Source organism: Juglans microcarpa x Juglans regia, chromosome 7D (genome assembly GCF_004785595.1).
Source record: "Juglans microcarpa x Juglans regia isolate MS1-56 chromosome 7D, Jm3101_v1.0, whole genome shotgun sequence".
Lineage (NCBI taxonomy): Eukaryota > Viridiplantae > Streptophyta > Magnoliopsida > Fagales > Juglandaceae > Juglans > Juglans microcarpa x Juglans regia.
Window position 1 is genome coordinate 2513308 of NC_054606.1, and position 20441 is coordinate 2533748.

At 39.0% G+C, this 20441-nt stretch overlaps 1 protein-coding gene across 4 annotated transcripts; it reads right to left on the reverse strand.

Moving 5' to 3' along the window:
- Window positions 1-763: 763 nt before the first annotated feature.
- Window positions 764-19701, reverse strand: LOC121238537 (E3 ubiquitin-protein ligase BRE1-like 1). 4 transcript variants are annotated; one of them, XR_005935141.1, is made up of 21 exons: window positions 19529-19698; window positions 19201-19337; window positions 18454-18615; window positions 18247-18331; window positions 17529-17756; window positions 17262-17423; window positions 10011-10204; window positions 9813-9896; window positions 9568-9687; window positions 9283-9469; window positions 8992-9152; window positions 8840-8914; window positions 7306-7382; window positions 6642-6836; window positions 5215-5287; window positions 4993-5079; window positions 3672-3809; window positions 3332-3534; window positions 3097-3262; window positions 1268-1631; window positions 764-1157 (listed from the first exon to the last, which is right to left on the reverse strand). XR_005935141.1 is itself a non-coding variant. In XM_041135449.1 (20 exons), exons 2-20 carry the CDS (start codon window positions 19327-19329, stop codon window positions 1500-1502), a joined length of 2658 nt encoding a protein of 885 aa, XP_040991383.1. In that variant the 5' UTR covers window positions 19330-19337; window positions 19529-19698; the 3' UTR covers window positions 764-1499. The 4 variants fall into 4 exon arrangements, 2 of the variants coding, with proteins under 2 accessions (XP_040991383.1, XP_040991384.1); XM_041135449.1 differs by having other exon boundaries at window positions 764-1631; XM_041135450.1 differs by having other exon boundaries at window positions 764-1631; window positions 8840-8911; window positions 19529-19697.
- Between the last annotated feature and the right edge of the window lie 740 nt (window positions 19702-20441).

Sequence of the window (20441 nt, forward strand, 5' to 3'; positions counted from 1 at the left end):
TTTATTTCTCTTGATTAGATGCTAGACTGAGAAATATTTCTATTTCCACCTCAATTATCAAATTTCATCCAAGATCCTCTCGTTTCTTGAGGTGACCCTACTTCCTTAAACTAATGCAATTACCTCATTAATTTCACTTTTTATATTCCGATTCTACGCCGATTAGCGATTCCTGATGCCGCTACGATGGTACACTTTGTCAGTGTAACTATCATTTTCCCTTTAAAAAACCAGACACTCCAGCACAACATCGCAACTCTCTCTCAATGCAATGGGAAGACTACAATCCTGTACTCCAGCACAGCCCGCTCTGTTTTGATTTCTGACGATTGGCATCAAAACAGAGCGGGCACAAGTCAAAGAAAGTAACGTTAGATGCAAATTTAGGGTTTGCAGGCCAGACCCTACCATGACAAAATTTCTCACTTTTTTTAAAAGAACTGTACAAGACTCGACCCCCTAGACCCGTATAAATAATCTTTCAACTAAGCATTATTTGCCGATAAGCTATCATAGCAGATCCCAGACTTTGTTTCCTCATTCACACCAGCTGTGGGACTCCCAATAGTTTTCACCATTAACAAACTCTGAACCAATATTCTGAAAAGATACTCGGATCACGTCTTCAAGAAGCAGCTCATAAGGCAGCAGATATGAAGGTACGAAGTAAATTGAAGCCTGACTTGCATAGCTACAGATATCAAGGTACGAAGTTACAGCCAGATAAATAAACGGAATGCTTGTGGTGGGGGTAAATAACCGCTTGGATATTAAGAACGATTATGTGATATGAGCATTCTCTTTTTTACACCTCTGGCACACCGTTGAGTACAATAGAACGTCGGGAAATAAAGCTACAATTGTACAAATTACCAGTTCCAGAAACGACAAAATTGGAACCGACATGTTCTATGGTCTGACCAACATATGTACTTGAAACCGCACAGCCAAAATTTATGCCACCGCCCAGGCTTTTTCACCAGAAATAACGCGTTTGGGTAAAAACAAAATATACAAAATTTCATACATCCTACATCGCCCCAGTGTTGCGCAAATTGCAAGGACGCTTCTATCAAACTTGCGAAATTATTTTTATTCATTAGCTCATGCATCCTCCAAGCTCTCTGGGATTAAGCAGTGGGTCAGTTCTGATTAATCTGCAATAAATTGAAAGATTCCACGGGCTCCAAGCAGTTAAATGAGAAAGAAACCATAATAAAAATAATGAAAGCAAAGGAAAAAAAAAAAAAATAGTAAAATCAACCACCTAGAACTAGAACCAGCAAAATTAAGATGATTTCCACTGGTTGGTAAAAGGGGCAAGAACTTGACTGGCTCCTGCTAATGTTACTTCTCTACAATTCTCTATTAACAATACATGTGAACCTGTTGGTATCCATATATCAAGCGTCGAATCATGTGCACCAGGCTTTGTGCACCTGAAGACAGCATTAGACGGCTCGCCAAGAATCAGGAAACAAAGTTTTCTCAGCATCCTGTCAGATGTATACGGGTTTGACATCATTAGGCCCGAAACTTGCGGCACATGCTGGACACTTGCGGTGGCGAGTTCCAATTATTCTTTGAACACAGGGATTGCAGAACAAGTGGTAGCATTTTGTGATCACAACCTGGCAGGGGGAAGGCTCTTGATAAACATATTTTAAAAAAAGTTACATTCATACTGAATAAGAACAAGATAAATTATATTTGCAGTCCTAAAGTATGCAAGTTTCACACACTCCCATCGAAAAAATTAAGTAAATTTGAAACCCACGTAAAAAAATCATTTTTTTAATAAACCCCACTTTTTTTCAAAGGAAGTGTGCGGGTCTTGCACCTTATAACTGTATCTAGCATTAATCTACGATCAATGACCTTCATTCCAAACAAACTAAAATATCTGTATTCTATTCTTGAGCTAACCCAATAGCAGCACATAACCAAAGCACCAAGGGTATAAGTGAGATTCCAGTACAACCAGATATCAGTATAACAAACCAACAGCAGATTTGCCCTTTAGCCAAATGAGGACGCCATAACTGAACAAATTGTTCATACCACCGAGATTTTAGGGAGGATAATAGTGTATTCCCAAACTCATGCTGTATAAGCAACAATCATTCCTTGTGAGAACAAGAATTGAACAAAGCATATCGATCTGTTAAAAAACCTGAAGGTAATATAAAACACTTGTCATCTTCAAGTTATATGGGGTAATTAATTGAACGAAGAGCAAACACCTTTAACGATATTGATAATCTTTTTATTCCCCATTTTTTAAAATTGGCAAGAGATGATTTTAGGTGCCGTTTAACAGGAAACTGCAATGTAATAGACAGCTGCATCATGGAAACCATAGATGTCTTTATTTGGTAACCTCTCCCACTCCCGCCTAAATCCTATCTTAATGCACAGTGGCATAAGCCCAGAAGAGGACGGAGGAAAGAGCTTCCATGAAAAACACACGTGAATTGCAGGTAGACTTGCCAAATGCATGAAGAAACATAGCTGAAGAGTCAAAGCTCAATGATACACATTATCTTCTCCCTTTAATCATAAATATAAAATTTAAACGCACCCCAGGTATTAACTCTGATAATTCCATTGTATATCAAACAAATAAAAACTCAAGGTTGAGCCAGCTTCCTGTATGATCGTAGCAAATACATATAACAAAATAAACTCACCCTCTTTCAAAATATAAAATATATAGTTTGAAATACACCATATATAAACTTGTAACAAGTTAGCATTTAAAAAAGGGAACGGCACTCGTAAACTAGAAATCACTTTACATTTTTCATTTCTACTTTCCCAAATAATTCATCTAAGTCAACTAGAAACATGCAGCCAAAGGGAAAGGAGAGAGGCGAGGATTGGGGGTGGGGGCACCATTTTCAGATGCGCTTATTAGGTGAAAAATGATTGGAACTACCACTTATCTAATCCTCATCATTTCACCTATTACAGGTAAAAGACTCAATTTTCCATGTTCCACATCCACTTCTTGGAACCATATTTCATTTACTGCTTGCTAAAAATAAAACATTGAACAACACAACAAAGTAATAAGATCACAAATCAAATACTAACCTCTTTTGTCCTCTCGAGGCATATACTGCACTTCAGTATATCCCGATATTCTCTGAGTTCCTCCCGGAGATTTTCGATAATCGATGAGCCTTCAGTCTGGGCTCTAAGATGTGAAGCCTTTCTCCTTACAACTTCCAATTCCTCTTCTATTCTTCTCTTGTCAAACCTGACAAGGAATGAAAAATGAGCCAATGCCTGCACTTAAAATAAATTGGAAGTAAAAACTTTTCTTTACCTTTCCCTCTCTAGTTCTATCTGCATCTCCACAACTGCCACTCGACTTTTTTCAACCTTAGATTGCAAGTCCTCCAATGATTCCTGTGCTTGTTGTGATGATCTTCTCATATCCAATAATTTCTTTTGTGAATTCTCCAAAGTAAATGAACTATGAAGTTTATCATCTGCAAGTTTCTGAATATGTTCTGAGCAACTTTTCAACTGCAAAGCAAGTTATTAATTGGTACTGGCAAAATTTTCCAACTTCAAAGCAATACCTGATAAATTCAAATCCAGTTTCTTTTTTTTTTTTTTTTCCATAAGTTAAATTCAAATCCAAAATTAAGGCTCAGATATACCTGATCTTCAACCCTTTCACCTTTCATGTCATAAAAACATAGAGATGAATTCGCTTGCTGAACCTCCCTCTCCATGGTTCGTTTTTCTATGATCATTGTATCCTGAAGCTGTCTTGCCGTGACACCCTCTAAGACAAGCTGAACAAAAACAAGGAAACCATAAATTGATATTAGATGCAGAAAAACTTACACAGGCAATTCACAATATAACACATCAATATGTGCATCAGGAGACATATGACCAATTTAAGTATAAAATGCACATTATTTATTAAAAAAATATCAACATAAGTGACATTTGCAGGATAAATCCATTAATAGCAAACACAAAAGCACTGCAGAAGCTTCTGTGAAAGAATTTCTGCGCAGAACTGCAACATGCTTTTAGTGAAATTTGTTTGGTTAATTATTTAAAGCAGCAGCAATATGCAGTTGCAACATTGCTCGATATTTCATGTCATAGCTGTTGTTATACAAACATTGCAAACATCTTAAGTGCCCACAACTTATATCATGGGATGAATGGAGAAAAATTACAAGGAGTTATCATGGCAACCTAGCGTGTTTTACCAAACACATCGGCATCGCTTTTCCAGTATAAAAAGCAGATGCTGAGGTGCCAAACTTTTTTCCAAACAGACAACAAGATTAACATATCTAGAAGTTACTACCTCTATACAAAAATAAAATAAGAATACATGTTTATGAGCAGAGAGCTGTTGTAATAGCCCTCGACTAACAGCACCAAGGCAGGTAAATTTGTGCCAATTCGAGGTATGGAGCAAGCAGGACTTGTAACCACACAACACAAATATCCCAGGTGATTTAAGAGATAAACACTGCCAACCCACTCGTTTCATCTTTCGCAAGTACAAAATGCGTCCAAATCATCTCAATGAAATCTTGCATTTGTCCAGAAGAGAGAATTGATCTAAAATTTACAGGTTTTCTTTTTTTTAATCAAGAAGTTTTATTCATAAGAGAAGGCAAAGCCCTCTAAAATTTACAGATATAATGGTTCATTACTTCCGTAAATTTACAGGTATGCATCCAAAGAGGTCCATGTCAATAATGGTTCATCACTTCTGATCAAGAAAAGTAGCCACCAATACGAAAATAATTAAATAAATAAGATTAGTAAAAATACACCAAGACAATGAAGCACATGTGAGCTCTTCGTATCCATTTTTTCATAAGAACATCTCTTCATATCAAGAATTAAACGCATTACTTGAAACCAAAAAGGTCAGATATATGAATATAAAGAAAGAAAGATACCAGTTCATCTACAACAAAAGAAAATGGTAGGACAGACGATTACCTTAATGTTATAGTCATCTCTCTCAGTAATTTGCTGCAAAAGATGTTGGTTTTGATTCTGCATATCATCATATGCCTGTCCAATTGACTGGAGAAAAACCAGAACAATAATTATATCAATTTCATGATTGATAACAGCCTTGTTGAACACCACATTAGTTAACAGAATTTTTTTTGATAAATAATAAAAAAAAAAAAAAAAAAAAAAAAGCAGAAAACTAACCTCAATTTCAGATAAGTAAGCCTCATTTTCTTCATTTTTGGATTTTAGAACATCAGTTAGCCTAGAGGTATTCCTGAAATAGCAGTAAACGATACACTTGGTAAGAACTTTTACACCATTATCAAGTTTAAACAATCCCCACCTAATGCTATAATATCAGCCTGCCGGTTAAACATATATATATTTCATTAACTCTTCACACAGAATACCAACCAGGCTTAGTAAACTTAGAAACATACAGGAGAACTAAACTCTAAACTCAAACAAGAGAATGAGAAAACTCCTAAATCTAGTCCCCAAAAAGTAAATGAAAAATATGCTGGATATAATCATCCAATCAAAGGGCTAGGGCTGTACAGAAACCGACGGCACCGACCGCCACCAACGCGAACTGACCGGCCGCGTCAGGAACCTGCCGGAACCGGTGGAGAACTGGTCGGCGTGCGGTGGAAATTTCAAGAAACCGACGTTCAGCGGTTCGGTCTCAATTTGAAGTTGGACCAGACCGCTAAACCGACCGATATAATAAATTTTTTTTTTAATATACGCTTATCAAAACGACGCCGTTTCACTTAAGTTTAAGTAGAACCACGTCGTTTTAGTTAATACGTATTACAACAGATACTGGAAACGACGCCGTTTGGCATAAAACCAAACGGCGTCATTTTATTAAGGACGTAAGAAAAAAAAATAATAAGTTTGAAACGACGCTGTTCCACTTAAACTTAAGTGGAACAGTTTAAGTGGAACGGCGTCGTTTCGATAAGAGTCTTCTTCTTCCCGAATGCCCTTCTTCCCGAATTCGATTCTGCAACTCTCTCTCTCTCTCTCTCTCTCTCTCAGTAGAACCGCCGAGAACCAACGCTGACCGAGAACCGCCTCGACCGGTGTCCTCCTCCCCATCAACTAGTTACGGTCAGCGCCTCCCCCTTTTTTCCAGACGTCGGTCGGCGTCAGTTTTGCCCAAAAACCGCGCCGACGTCGTCGGTTTTCACCCCTACAAAGGGCTATATTCGAGATCTTAGAAATTGAATGTTAAGTTTGATCCCTGGTAGATCAACAACCTCAAACGTTCTAATATCAGCTCATGGCATTCTTCACAACAAAGCTACATTCCAAGCCTTTCCAATTGACAATATATCGATACCCAACAAGTGCACCATCCCATACATCTCCAAATGAAGTTGAAAGGGAAAAACCAACTAATAGGTAGAGCTTCCCAGAAAAACCAGTGGAGTCTACTGTCTTGTCACACAACATACCAATCAACAACTTGTAAAGCTTAGTACAACTGCAGCTGTCCGCACACACAAGTAGATTCATAGAAGCCACTTGAATTGAAAATAAACATTAAAAATCATCTCAGATCAACAGCAGCATCAGGTTAAAACAAAACTTTTCACCATCATTGTCAACGTAAATCAAACCTTTTGGAAGCTTCTAATTTCTGCCTCAGCTCAGCAATCTCAGCTTCTGCTGCAGCAAGCCTTTGCTGGGATACGGCCTCAGCTTCATTTGCAGTCTTGACTCGCAATTCCAAGTTGCGCTCATCAAGAGAGGATTTCAAAGTTTGAACATGGGCCCATGCCTTGTATTCTAAGTCTCTGGCTTCCATGACATCCCTGCAGATCTTGTAAACTTCTAAGAATAGTGACATCATAACACTAAACAAACTAATATATATCACATCATCTGAGCAACCTGTAAAAAATAATGGAATTGAATGTGCAAAATTTATTTATTCTTATCCAAAATTCAGTTGTAGCATCATATCGACACTACAGAACCAGAACCAACATTATGTAGGCGTTATAAAAGAAGATAACAGCATCTTGCAATTTGTGGAATGCCATTTACCCATCTAAGAGATTTGGTGGTTTATTTATGTTTAATTCCGACAAAAAAGCACACACACTTATCCATTCAAATGTGATGATTGTAGAAAGATTCCTCTCAGTGCATTTAACAACTTTGGACAAAGTTATGGGCCTTTAACAAAGTATATCAAATTTGCAGTGTTTTTTTTAAGTAAAGATACCAATATCATTAGACATGTGGACAAGGAAAAACAAAATGTGCAGATTCTCTAACCTTGAATCAGTAAATTCACGTCTATACATTTCCAAAATCAACTTTAACTCCATATCACTTTCCTTCAAATCTTGGACCTGCCAGTGAAAACAGCCAAACATACTAAAGCCAAATTATTGATAGATTCACTATTTCAATGATAAAGAACATGCAAATTGGACCCTTTCTGAACAAAGATGCGATCGATGACCAAGATCATCCAATATATTTCTCAAGAACTCTATTAATGGCATGCAGGCAGGCGGGTGGGTGATGTGTTTAACAGGAGATTGCATCAATTCAGATAAAAGAACACAAGCAAAATAGATCAATGAAACACACAACGGGGCTTGATATTCTTTTTTTAACAAAAATGCATCAACATGACACAACCAGGTATAAGGTTCTCTTTTTTTTTTTTTTTTTTTTATAAGTAAAAATATTATATATATATATATATATCAATAAAAGTAACCAAGTACACTGAACATATACAAGAAAACACCTAACCCATACCAGAGAGCTCCTAATGACCCAAAAAGCCAGTGAAAAACTACCCAAAATACACCAAGCCCGAATTGGATTAGAACACACCTCCCCAACCCCAACCCCTTGTTTCCCGTAAAACTAATACTCCACCCAAAACTCCCTCTACGAGAACATCTTCATAATATCCTCCCTTTAGTCTTCCCTCGACTTGAGCTACCACCCCTAGCATCGTAGTTGATTGACCAAGAAAGACACTTTAACTCCCTGCTTTTCTTAAAAATTGATCTGGTTTCCAGCGAGTGGCTTGCCTCAATCGCAGTGAGTAGTGCTTTAAATTGGTCTTCGCATCCTCCATGTGAAAGCCCCACGATATGCTGAATCTCGTTAACCTTATGCAGAACCCAATCCGATGGTGAACCCGCTATATTGTTTATCGGAGGAAGAGAAACCAGGGGAACAACATTATCCCCAAACACAGTACCCAACTGCACTCCCGACCCTAGACATTGCTCCTCACAAGGCACCAACGACAAACCCATAATTTCCTCCCCGCCATATCCTGCATTCAAATCCTGAACCTCCTCAACAGCTATATGGTTGCTGTCCATTCTATTTTTTTTTATAAGTAAACGATTGTGTATTAATGAGAGCGTAAGATTCTTCTATTTAGAAAATATATATATAAAATCTAGTTTCATAATTCTCCATGCTTAGAAAAAAAGAAAAAAAAAAGGTTCAGTAATTCTCCACAATTGCTAAACCTTTTAGTAGTAGGGTAGCCTCCTGATTTAAGACAAGTCTCCAAGGAACAGTACTATCATAGCACACTCAACCAGATAGGTCAAATTTACACAAGAATCACCCGCAGAACTATTTTTACCCTTCAGTAGCAGGCAATCTAAGCTGGTAACTACATGGTATAAATCAACTTCCAAAAAAATGTCATCTGCATGCTGAACAATTCTTGAACACAAGCGCAGAAGCGAATAAAAAATATTCACAGCAATTCCACATCCTGTATCCATTTAATAGTTTGGGGTCCAGATGCAAGTAACAGACATCATACCATAGCTTGCAGCTTTTGCATCTCTGCATCTTGGTCAGCAGATCTGGCAGAGAAGGTTTCAGATTCTTTCACCTGCTAAGGGGAAAAAAAAAAAAGAGCTCGAAGCCTTGAACTGCATCTAAGGATATGGCTAAACAAATAAAAATACCCACCTTCCTCTCAAGAGTACTAGAAAGTGATTGCACATCAGCCCGAAGAGAATGAATATCTGAAGCAGCCTCTTTGTATTTACTTAATTCACTTTGCATGGTGCTCATTTCTTCAGGAAATGAAGAAAGCAAGTTTTTGAATTCTGCAATAATTTCTTTTCTTCCTGAAATGCAAAGTATCTTCATCATTATTATTTTACTTATAAAAAAATCTTCATCATTATTGAACATAGCCCATCAGAGATGCAGTACTGCATGTTAAATGACCAAGAAAAGGATCATATTCATTGTAACCTGGTTCTCTTGATGCATCTTTCAGCTTAGATTCAATCACATTTCTTTCCTCAATTTGTTTCCGCATCTCTATCCCTAGATGAGTTGCTCTAGAATCAGCAACAGCAGAGGATCTTCGAAAAACATCGGCTATATCAGTTTTAATAGTCAATTCTCTCTCCCTCCAAACAAGGTTGTCCTTCTCAACCTGCAATTTCCAAGGAAATGACATGGTAAGTCAGAACCAAAACCTTCCAAAAAAGACAACAGATTGAGGCATAAATGAAACTACCAACCAGTTACAACCTGTAGTTTTTCAAATAAGGCCTGATACTGCAGAACTTCTGATTTTGACTTTTCTATTTGATCTTGTACCAGGATGTAAGCACTGGAAGAGGTAATAGACTTAACATTCTTCAACATGTTCTGTCACGAATATCCCAATTCAAATTATTTAACAGTGTAAATAGAACTGTAGTTCAAAATTTATCAGTTGGAAAGAAATTTTGTAATATCACACCGGCAGAGGCATCAATTTTATAGAAACTAACCCTCAAACTAGATAACTGCTGCAATATTTTTATCCTTTCTTCATGAAGACCTTTCAGTTCCATTAGCCGACGTGAAGATTGGTCCTGTGGAGCTGAACCCAATTAATATGACTGTCTCTTCCAGTTTTAAAATTCTCAAATGTTCACCAAAGAGAGAGTCCAAGATGAAGGAATAAAAGGCTGAAGTCACTAGATTACCATTAGTTCTTTGAGGGAGGACTCCATATCGTGCAGATCCTTTTGCTTATCCCTGACCCTATCACCAGCACCTTGCTTATTCCTTAGGTTTAAGACAGGGAAAAATGCACCTTTTGCAGCATCTCTCTGTGCTTTTAGAGATGCTAAATTGCAATTGTTTTCTTCTAATTCTGTGAGTGTAACCTCCAACTCATCTTCAAAAAAAAAAAATTGAGTATCATTTACTCCCACGTGCAGCATAAAATCAATGACCATGCACAATCCAGTTCATTGCTTTTGAGATTTTTTTTACTTTTGGTTTGGTTGGAGGGGACTGTAAAAAATGTGGAACATAAAACAAATACCATGTCTCATTATCTTGACTTAGTACGGTGGGCTTTTTACAATATCAAGTAATGCAAAGGAATGTAGGCACAGTCTTCACATACTAGGTTCTATCCTTTATTTAGTGAAAAAAAGAGAGAGAGAGAGAGAGAGAGAAAAGTACAGCAGGGTATACTGGAACTGAAAAGCTACAGTTGAATACAGTCCCAAACTTCACCTTACATGAAGGGGCAGCTCTCAAGAATAGACACCCGACACTTGAAGGCTCAAATATTTAAACATTGCATGTAATGTTAATGTTTATGCATCATTTGCTGCTTGAAAAAATAATATGCTTAAATTTTTCTGCCATACAATATACCTATGCTTTGGGTGAATATGCCAGATGCATCGACATTTATGCAACTCAACTACATAGTCATAATTGACATTACCATTGTTAAAAATCCCTCTATTCTTTTTGGGGCAAGGTGAATCATGAAGAGGAGATCATATATTTCAACTTGCATCTGGGATAGGAAAAGAGTTTTAGGGAAAATAACTAAAATAAAAGAAACTCTCCAAGGGAATGGATCTACAATTTTTTTTTTTTTTTTTGTAAAAGAAAAACAGGATCTGTTTTGACTTGAAATGGATTATATTGGCTAAATTTTCAAGGATCATGGCTATATCTTATACAAATTGAGATATAGCTAAAATAGTGAAAGGTGAAGCATAAACTTTCCATTCAATAAATGATGCTCACGAAGAATTTCTTTAATCCTATGGTCAATATCTCTGTGCTATACATTTTCTCTCCGTACATCTTTTTTCTGAGTATTGACATTGATGAAGGCTCCCATGGATTTTGATTGAGATTCACATGATTACGGAGTATTTGCTGTTATAGTTAAGGATGGGGTCTAGAAAGGCAGTACTTATAGAATCGAAGTTATTTGAGTTAGTGCATGTAGGAAGCAGAGCTCTACGTATCATTGAGAGGGGAAGAAAGGTGACTAAAGAGCTGGTAATCAGTTTCACCACTGCGAGATGGGTTGTGCAGTCTCTTGAAGGCTGTGGTCAAGTAGATGCCCAGAAGGAATACATAAAAACCTTCAATTATGGCAACAGTGCTTATATTGCTCAGAGATCCTCTAATGATTTTGGGAGACATATAGCCTTTGTGTAATACAGAGGTGGTGGCAGAAGAAACATCATTATTGTCCAGAAGATGCTGGAAGTCAAGGATGGAGAAGGCTGGCGCTGGAGATCAGAGAGATGAGTGGTGGTGGGCTGAAAAATGCGGGGGAGAAGTATGGCAGGGAAGTCCCCAATCACCTTCCTGTACAGAACAACACCTCATTTAAGACTTATGCTGAAGCCGTAGTTGGTGTTGGTCCAGCCATGAGAGGAGCTGCTACTAGTTCAGATTTTGAATTGAAGGGCATGGATGGAATTTAGAAGAAGAAGGGCAGAGTGGAAGGGCATGACAAAGATGTTTACACAAGAAGGGATGAAGGTCTTCTGATCAAGGGGAAAGAAGCTGAGAAGGTTTCCTTACTTAGAATAAAGGAGGAACTGATAGCTGAGAGGGAGAGGCTCACGAGGTTAATTGATAGCATTGACTTGGACTTGGGCATGGACCAGGGGTCTGGACAAGTAAATGGGCCCCCAAGGCTGTGAGAACACAAGTGCAGTTGTTGGGCCGGCAGAAGGTTACGGGGGGATATGGTAGATCAGACAATGAGTGGGCTGGTCAGCATTTAGGCCCAAGAAGCAGGCCTGGAAAAGGCAGGCTTGGGGAAAGAGGGCCGAGAAGAAGACCTAGAGATGGAGGGCCAAGTTCTTAGGCCCATCCACGTACGAGGTTGGGTCAACGTCTGGCGCGTCTCTACCGGCGACAGACAACCACTGGACGGGACCACCGCAGACTTGGTCGACGGGAGCAGGCGAGTTGGTGGCTGGGCTCCCGGACGATGGGGGAGTGACAGCGGCGCCGACGTCAAGCTCTAAGGCAACTGTGATGGTTTTCGAAGCAAGAAATGATGTCGAACCTAGCCCAACAACTATGGAATATCCACAGACCACGCCGACGACTGAAATGATCACTCTATTGAGGTCAGAAAAGGACCGTTCTGAGGTGAGGGGTGGTGAGGTTGTAACGGAGACAACAGGATGCGAGTTGGCGCTGGTTCCTTTAGATGGCAAGGGGGACCACCACAGAATGGGTCGACGGGGACAGGCGAACTGGTGATTGGTCACTTGGACGAGGGGGAGTGACGGTGGCGCTGCCGTCAAGCACTAAGGACCATGTTATGGTTCTCGAAGCGCCACAGACCATGCTGACGGCTGAAGTGACTGCACTCATGAGATCGGAAATGGATTTTGGTAGTGCAGGGACAGCAGACACAGCTTCCTTGGCGTGTGAAGATGAGAGTTGCTGGGAAGACCCTTTTCCACTGATCTCCCTGCATCCGTTGAAGAACAGTAATTCTCAGGCTTCAAATTGGGTCCTGAACAAGGCAAAGGAGATGCAATTCAGCATGGGGATTGTATGCGATGGTTTTGAGGACCAGCTCATTGCCCACTTTGCAGCTATGGAAGCTGGGCAGAACAGTTTGGGATCACCCCGGGAGATTGCATCAGCCAAGAAGCGAGCAAGAGAACTCCATAGACTTGACTGGACAGTCAATGATGGAGTAAATGAAAAGAGATCTAACCGGGGAAGGGTGAGGGGAAGGGCAAAAGATGTGGTTTTATGAAACTAAAGATTGTTTCTTGGAACGTAAGGGGGCTGAATGAAAAAGAAAAACTTATTATAGTTAGAAATCAGCTTCGTAAATGGAAGGTGGACGTTGTATGTTTACAAGAAACAAAACTTGCGGTTATTTCTTTTGAGTATCATTAGAAGTTTGTGGGGTTTTAGTCAAGTGGGATGGCATTATTTACCGTCCATTGGAGCATCCAAGGGCATATTAGTAATGTAGAATAGGAGGGTGGTGGAGAAAATTGAGGATTTTCTGGGAGATTATGTGGCGGCATGCTCGTTCAAGAATATCATGGATGGGTTTCAGTGGGCGTTCTCCGGAGTTTATGGACCTAATCTTGATCAGTCCAGAAGTTTATTATGGGATGAGTTGGCCGGTATTGGCAGCGTATGGGACATACCTTGGTGCATTGGTAGTGATTTCAACGTCACTCGTTTTCCAAGTGAGAGATCGGGTGGCTTGGGTTTCAACTCATCTATGGTAGACTTCTCTAACTTCATCTCTAAACTAAACTTACAGGATCTTCCTCTTGCAGGTGGTTCTTTCACTTGGTCTAGCAACCGAGATCTTCCATCTTGGTCTAGGCTAGACAGATTTCTAATCTCACTGGATTGGGAAGCTCATTATCCAGACCTTATTCAGAAGAGATTACCCAGGCTATGTTCGGACCACTTTCCCATCCTGTTGAACTGCGGAGGCATTAGAAGAGGTCCAAGATACTTCAAATTTGAGAACATGTGGTTGAAGTCCGAGGGTTTCTTGGACAGAATACGTCAATGGTGGTCATCTTATCAGTTCCATGGCAATCCTAGTTATATTTTGGCATGTAAATTAAAGTCTTTGAAAAAGGACTTAAAGAAGTGGAATGCACAAGAGTTTGGCAATGTGGAAAGCCAAAAAATGTTCTATTGGAGGAGCTTAAGGGCTTGGAGGGTGTGGAAGAGGAGCGGGTACTACTTGAAACCGAGCGGGCGCGCAAAACTCAAGTAACTGCGGACATTGAACAAATCTCTCTTTTGGAAGAAATATCTTGGCGACAAAAATCACGTGCTTTATGGTTGAAGGAAGGGGATAGATGCACCAAGTTTTTCCACCATGTGGCCAATTCGCATAGGCGGAACAATGCTATAGAAACTTTGATGATAGACGGGGTGGCCTCATCCAACCAAAACAAGATCTCAGATTACATTGTCAATTACTATGATAAGTTATTTTCGAAACAGTTTTCGTGGAGGCCAAGACTTGATGGACTGGCTTTTGATGTTCTTGATCCGCAGGCGTCGGACCAACTTGAAAGGCCGTTTGAGGAGGTAGAGGTTAGATTGGTAGTTAAAGGTATGGCGGGCGACAAAGCCCCAGGTCCAGATGGTTTCACCATGGCCTTTTTTCAATATTGTTGGGATGTCCTTAAAGAAGATATCATGGGATTCTTCCATGAATTTCATAGAAGCGGGCGGTTCGAGAAAAGCCCCAATGCAACCTTTTTAGCACTAATCCCTAAAAAGATCGGCGTAGTAGAGGTCAAAGATTTCCGTCCCATTAGCCTGGTGGCTGGGCTATATAAAATCTTATCCAAAGTACTGGCAAACAGGCTAAGCAAAGTAATGGAGAGTTTGATCTCAAAGCCTCAAAATGCCTTTGTTAAAGGGAGACAAATCCTAGACTCAGTACTTATCGCCAATGAATGCCTGGATAGTCGTATTAAATCGGGAGAGCCCGGACTTCTTTGCCAATTGGACATGGAGAAAACTTATGATCACGTCAATTGGGGATTCTTACTTTATATACTTGAGAGATGTGGCTTTGGCATTAAATGGCGTACTTGGATCCAATACTGTATTTCTACGACATATTTTCTGTATTGGTGAACGGGACATCATAAGGCTTTTTCAAAAGCTCCCGAGGATTGCGACAAGGGGATCCCCTCTCTCCACTCCTCTTCGTTTTTGTGATGGAAGCTTTCAGTAAGATGATGGCAGGGGCAATGGCGGGTGGTTTCTTATCAAGATTCTTAGTTGGTGAGGCAGCCTCAGGTTCGATAAACATCTCACATCTCTTGTTTGCTGATGATACTCTAATCTTTTGTGATGCCAAACAAGAGCAAATCCGGGCGTTAAGGGCTTTTCTATTTTGCTTCGAGGCCGTGTCAGGGTTGAAGGTGAATTTGGCCAAATCTGAGGTAGTGCCAGTGGGGTTTGTACCCAATGTGGAGAGTTTAGCGTCCATCTTGGACTGCAAGATATCTCAGCTGCCCATGAAATATCTTGGTCTTCCATTAGGTGCGGCTTTTAAATCAAAATCCATATGGGATGATGTGATAGAAAAAATGGAAAGGAAATTAGCCGGATGGAAGCGGATGTACCTATCCAAAGGGGGTCGGGTGACTCTAATCAAGAGCACTCTCTCCAACTTACCAACATACTTTCTCTCATTATTCCCGCTCCCCGCCATAGTGGCCCATCGTATGGAGAAACTGCAGCGTGATTTCCTTTGAAGAGGGATAAAGGATGAATTTAAATTCCACTTGGTGAAATGGGCCACAATTTGCTCTCCCATCAAAGGAGGCTTGGATATTCGGAATTTGAAATCTTTCAATAACACTTTGCTAGGCAAGTGGTTATGGAGATTTCACAATGAACGGGAGGCATTGTGGCGAACCGTCATTGCTTTGAGGCATGGAAAATCATGGGGTGGTTGGTGTTCCAATGAGGTAAGTGGGCCTCATGGAGTTGGGCTTTGGAAACATATTCGAAGAGGTTGGGATACATATGCAGCACATACTTGTTTCAAAGTTGGAAATGGAGTGAAGGTAAAATTTTGGCATGATATATGGTCTGGTGATCGGGCACTCAAGGAAGTTTTTCCTCAAGTTTATGGCTTAGCAAGAATAAAAGAGGCATCCATAGCTGATTTAGTTCTCATCTCCAATGGTCTTCCACAATGGAACTTTACTTTCCTTAGAGATGCACAAGACTGGGAAATGGATGAATTTTCGGTGTTTTTTGACCAGGTGTATTCCACTCGAGTGTCGGGGGAAGGCGAAGACGATTTCTTGGCGCCCTTCTAGGAAGGGAGTTTTCACAGCACGTTCTTTCTACCATTCTTTGACCATGCACACCTCAGCCCGTTCCTTCCCATGGAAGAGCATATGGAGGACAAAGGCACCACTAAAGGCAGCCTTTTTTGTTTGGACAGCTTTTTTGGGAAGATTCTTACTATAGACAACCTGAGGAAACGTGGAATCGTAATTATGGACTGGTGTTATATGTGCAAGAAGATGGGCGAGTCCACTGACCATCTCTTACTACACTGTGAGATTGCCAGGATCTTGTGGAACGAAGTTTTTGCTCGATTGGGTCTTGCTTGGGTGATGCCGGCAAGGGAATGTGACTTCCTAGTCTCGTGGAGAGGTATTCGGGGCAACCCTCAAATTGCATCCATATGGAAAATGATACCTATATGTCTATGGTGGTGCATTTGGAGGGAAAGGAATGCAAGAAGCTTTGAAGATCAAGAGAGATCGATGGAGAGCTTAGAAATTTGTTTTTCAATACCTTGCTTCATTGGTCAATTATAATTGATTTCCATGGCATGTCTTTTCATGAATTCCTTGTATCTCTAAACTAGTACGCACAGGCGTTGCTCTTGTATATGTCCCGTATACTTGGGCTTTTTGCCTATTTTTGATCAATAAAATTTTGTTTACCGATCAAAAAAAATAAATAAATAAATAAATGATGCTCACAGTCATGTACTTCATAGGAACAAATCCATATTTGACACCCAAACTAAAACAAATGTGGAAACCATAAATATGCATACATATTATACTCACTCAAATCTATATATATTCATGTACATGTATACATATGAGCAAACATACAGACATATGATGCTGTCTGCTATTGCCTAGGGACTAGAACAATTAATAGTATATGCCAACCCTGAACCATTGCCCAACCGTAAGCTTGCTAAAATATCCAATTATGCCTCGCACAACCAAACCTAACCCAAAATATGCAAATTCCTCTTTAAGAACTAAATTCTACAATTTCTTCTTGAGAAAAAGGCTACCCAACAATTTATCCGAAATTCTTTTATTTCTCATTCAAGATTCGATCATAATGACTGAAACTTGCAAGAAATAAATAACTGAACATTTAACATATATGAAAGTCACCTCTTAAATGCTTCATCTCCGCCTTATTTTTTGCATGAATATCTTGGCGTCTCTGCAATTCCCTTGCAAGCAATTTGTGCTTCAAATGAAGATCACTAAATTCCATCCTCAATTTCTTAACTTCTTTCACTAAATTATGGGATGTCTTTTGCCTGCATGAACCTAAAAAAAAGAGCAATCCATGAATAAAGTGAGGAGCAACTCAACAGGAAGAACAAGTTCACAGCAAGAATTATGTGAAATTCCTCTATCCTGCTTAATCCTTACCGTCTTCAGGAAGCTCCTTCAAAATCTCAGCGGATAATTCATCCTTTAGATACCACAGGTTAGCAGTGGCAGCTACTACATTGCATAAAATGTTCTTAGTCTTTTCAGTGGCAGTTTCCCCATCTACTTTCATGCGATTTGTGCAATCGTGCATAGAGGAATTTTCCGTTGCACCTGTTTGTGTGAGTCGACTAAGAAAAGCATCCTTAGATGTAGATGGGACCCCATCTGGCAAGCAATTCAAAACAGTCTTATCAGCAAGTAGATTTGCACAATAATGTATTCTAGGCATTTTCTTTTTTTTATAAGTAAACAATAATGTTATTAATAAAGATAGGCAAAGCCCCAAGTATAATGTATTCTAGGCATTTGCTAGTGACACAAATCTAACAGTCTGCTGAGTAGGAACCACAGCCACCACAAATATAGAAAACTAATATTGCAAAACCACCACAAAATCAGACTTCAATACCATCTTCCAGTCCGGCAGGCAAAGGGAACATATATATATATATATATGTATAATATATTTGAATGGCAATGATTATTAATCTAGAAGAGGGAGCTAGAGATTACAAGCAATCAGAAAGTCATACAAGAACAAAACATCATTATATTAATAACATTTCAGGGCACTTAGAATAAGCTAACGATTTAATCAAATAGGAGGTACAACCACAAAAGAAGCAACACAATCATTAAGGCAGTTGATCCTTACCATCCATAACCAGCATATGTTTGCTATCTCGTTTGGAGTTTGAATCTCTTTTACAGATAGAAAATGATTCCAAGTCATTCACAAGCTGATTTCCAAAATAAGAATGAATTGATCATCAAGAAATATACAATTATGTGTATATAAACCAAAAAAAATCTGCCTAAGATTATTAAAGAACACGGGAATGTATAGAAAAACAATTATTACCTTATCTAATGACTTATTGACCACTGCTAATGTCAAATCAAACGGTTGTTGTGTCTGCTTTAGTTGAGAGAATTTATTCTCAAGGGAAAAATACTCTACCTTCTGGGCTTCTAACTTCTGTACAAGCTTTTGATTTTGATATTGAAGAACAGCAATATCAAGCTACATCACCGCAAACAGAAAACACAAGTTAAAAACAAACAAGATAATATAGAATACCATATATATTTTGTAACCCACATGCAGTAGAAGACACTTGGTGAGAAAAAGTGATGTCAGTATTATCATGTTAAAAGTAAAGTCACTGCATATAACTATTCCAACTGAAAAATCCTTCCAGACAAACCACCTTGTCCTGGTCAAAGAACCAGGTTTTACACCTTCGTCAGATTAGAAGCACGATACAAAGAAAAACGTGAACACTTATTTAACCAAATTACAGATGCCAATAATGTTGGCAGAGAAGACCATATCAACTTCGATCATATTGAAGGTAAATAATTCTTGTAAAAGAAAAAGGCTGTGAACAACAGGAAAGAAAGATTCCAAGAAATTCCGGGTCATTCAACAGAACATCCAACACTGGTCACAGAATTTCAGGAATAAATATTTCAGATAAGCCAGATAACAAAATGATAAAATCCAAGAACCAACATACCAAAATATTATTAAAAAATTAACACAAATTATTGAGTTAATAATATAATTCTTGATAAATTAGAAACAACGGAAATTAGCGTTCCTAACCTTTTTGTCTTCAGAAATGGGCAAGAAAGGCTGCTTCTTAGCAGTAGCAGCCGCATCAGCAGCAGCAGCCGTGGGCGATATGGAGCTAAAGTGACGCCGTTTCCGGTCTGGCTCACCCGTGCTGCCCATTGGAAACCCTAGCACCCAACCACCCCAAGCTCCACTCGCATTAGGCAACACCAAGATTCGGTATTAGCATACTACCCACAAATTAGAACCCCCTAAATAATTCCAAGAACTGGAATAATCCGGAAACAAACCCTAGACTAATCAATTCCTCAAAACCCTAAATCAAAAATCCCAACCCAAAAATAACATTCTTCTTTACCTTCCAACCAATGATTTCCCTAAAACCTAGTGTAAGCTCTCTCTCCGTCTCTCCGAGAGTATGGATCAGACGGCTTCTCTTTCTCTAGTGTCTCTCTTTCTAAAGACGAACTCTCTCCATCTCTCTGAACTCTGAAGCACGGGGAGGAGAGAGAAAATGCGCAAGTCTTTGTATTTTGAATGGAAAAAGGAGAAAAAAAAAAACAGTGCTTGGATTTTTGTGAAAGTATGAAGGGCAATTCTGGTATTGGACGCGGCGGAGTTTGTGTACGTCCACCTGTTTGAGGTATCTAAAAGGCAATGATTACGTCACGTTAAGGGGGTGACGTGGTGGAGTCCCATTGGCCATTGCAGAAGGTCCACGCTGTGCCCCGCGCACCCTATTTTTGTTTGGGATTGGTATTTAACGCTGTGTACTTATGGAAACCTCCTGAGTTTTTTATGTGAAAAGGTATGTACATCGAAATTTGAGATTGTGATTATATCATTTCACACACGACACGTTATATTTATTTTTATTTTTTTATTAAATATGTAGTATATAGATAATAAATAAAATAATTTAATTGATTTAAGAAGAATAAAATTTAAAAAAATTAAAAATAAATAAATATAAATGTGATATATAGTGTGTGAGATTGGTGAGTAATAAAACTAAAAAAATAGATGAAGACATGAAATTAATTTATTAAAATATTTGTCCGAATTCTTGATCGAGAAGAAAAGTCATAAAATTTATAAGAAAATTGCTACTTGCAAGTTAGTGTAGCTAGTGCAAAAGGTTACACCATCTATATCGTTGATCGGAGTCATCTGACATGAACTAATTTATAAGAAAATTTTAGAGTTTTTTTTTTTTTTTTTCAATATATCATGCCAACCATATCCTACGTATTGACAGTTTATACATAAAA

Excerpts from the sequence above, each read along its gene's own strand:
- LOC121238537 (XM_041135449.1), bottom strand. The coding sequence starts at position 19,329 with ATGGGCAGCACGGGTGAGCCAGACCGGAAACGGCGTCACTTTAGCTCC. Across the intron at positions 10,205-17,261 it reads GGAGATGAAGCATTTAAGAG|ATGAGTTGGAGGTTACACTC; the intron begins GTGACTTTCATA and ends TTTTTTTTGAAG. Across the intron at positions 9,153-9,282 it reads AGATGCATCAAGAGAACCAG|GAAGAAAAGAAATTATTGCA; the intron begins GTTACAATGAAT and ends TTTGCATTTCAG.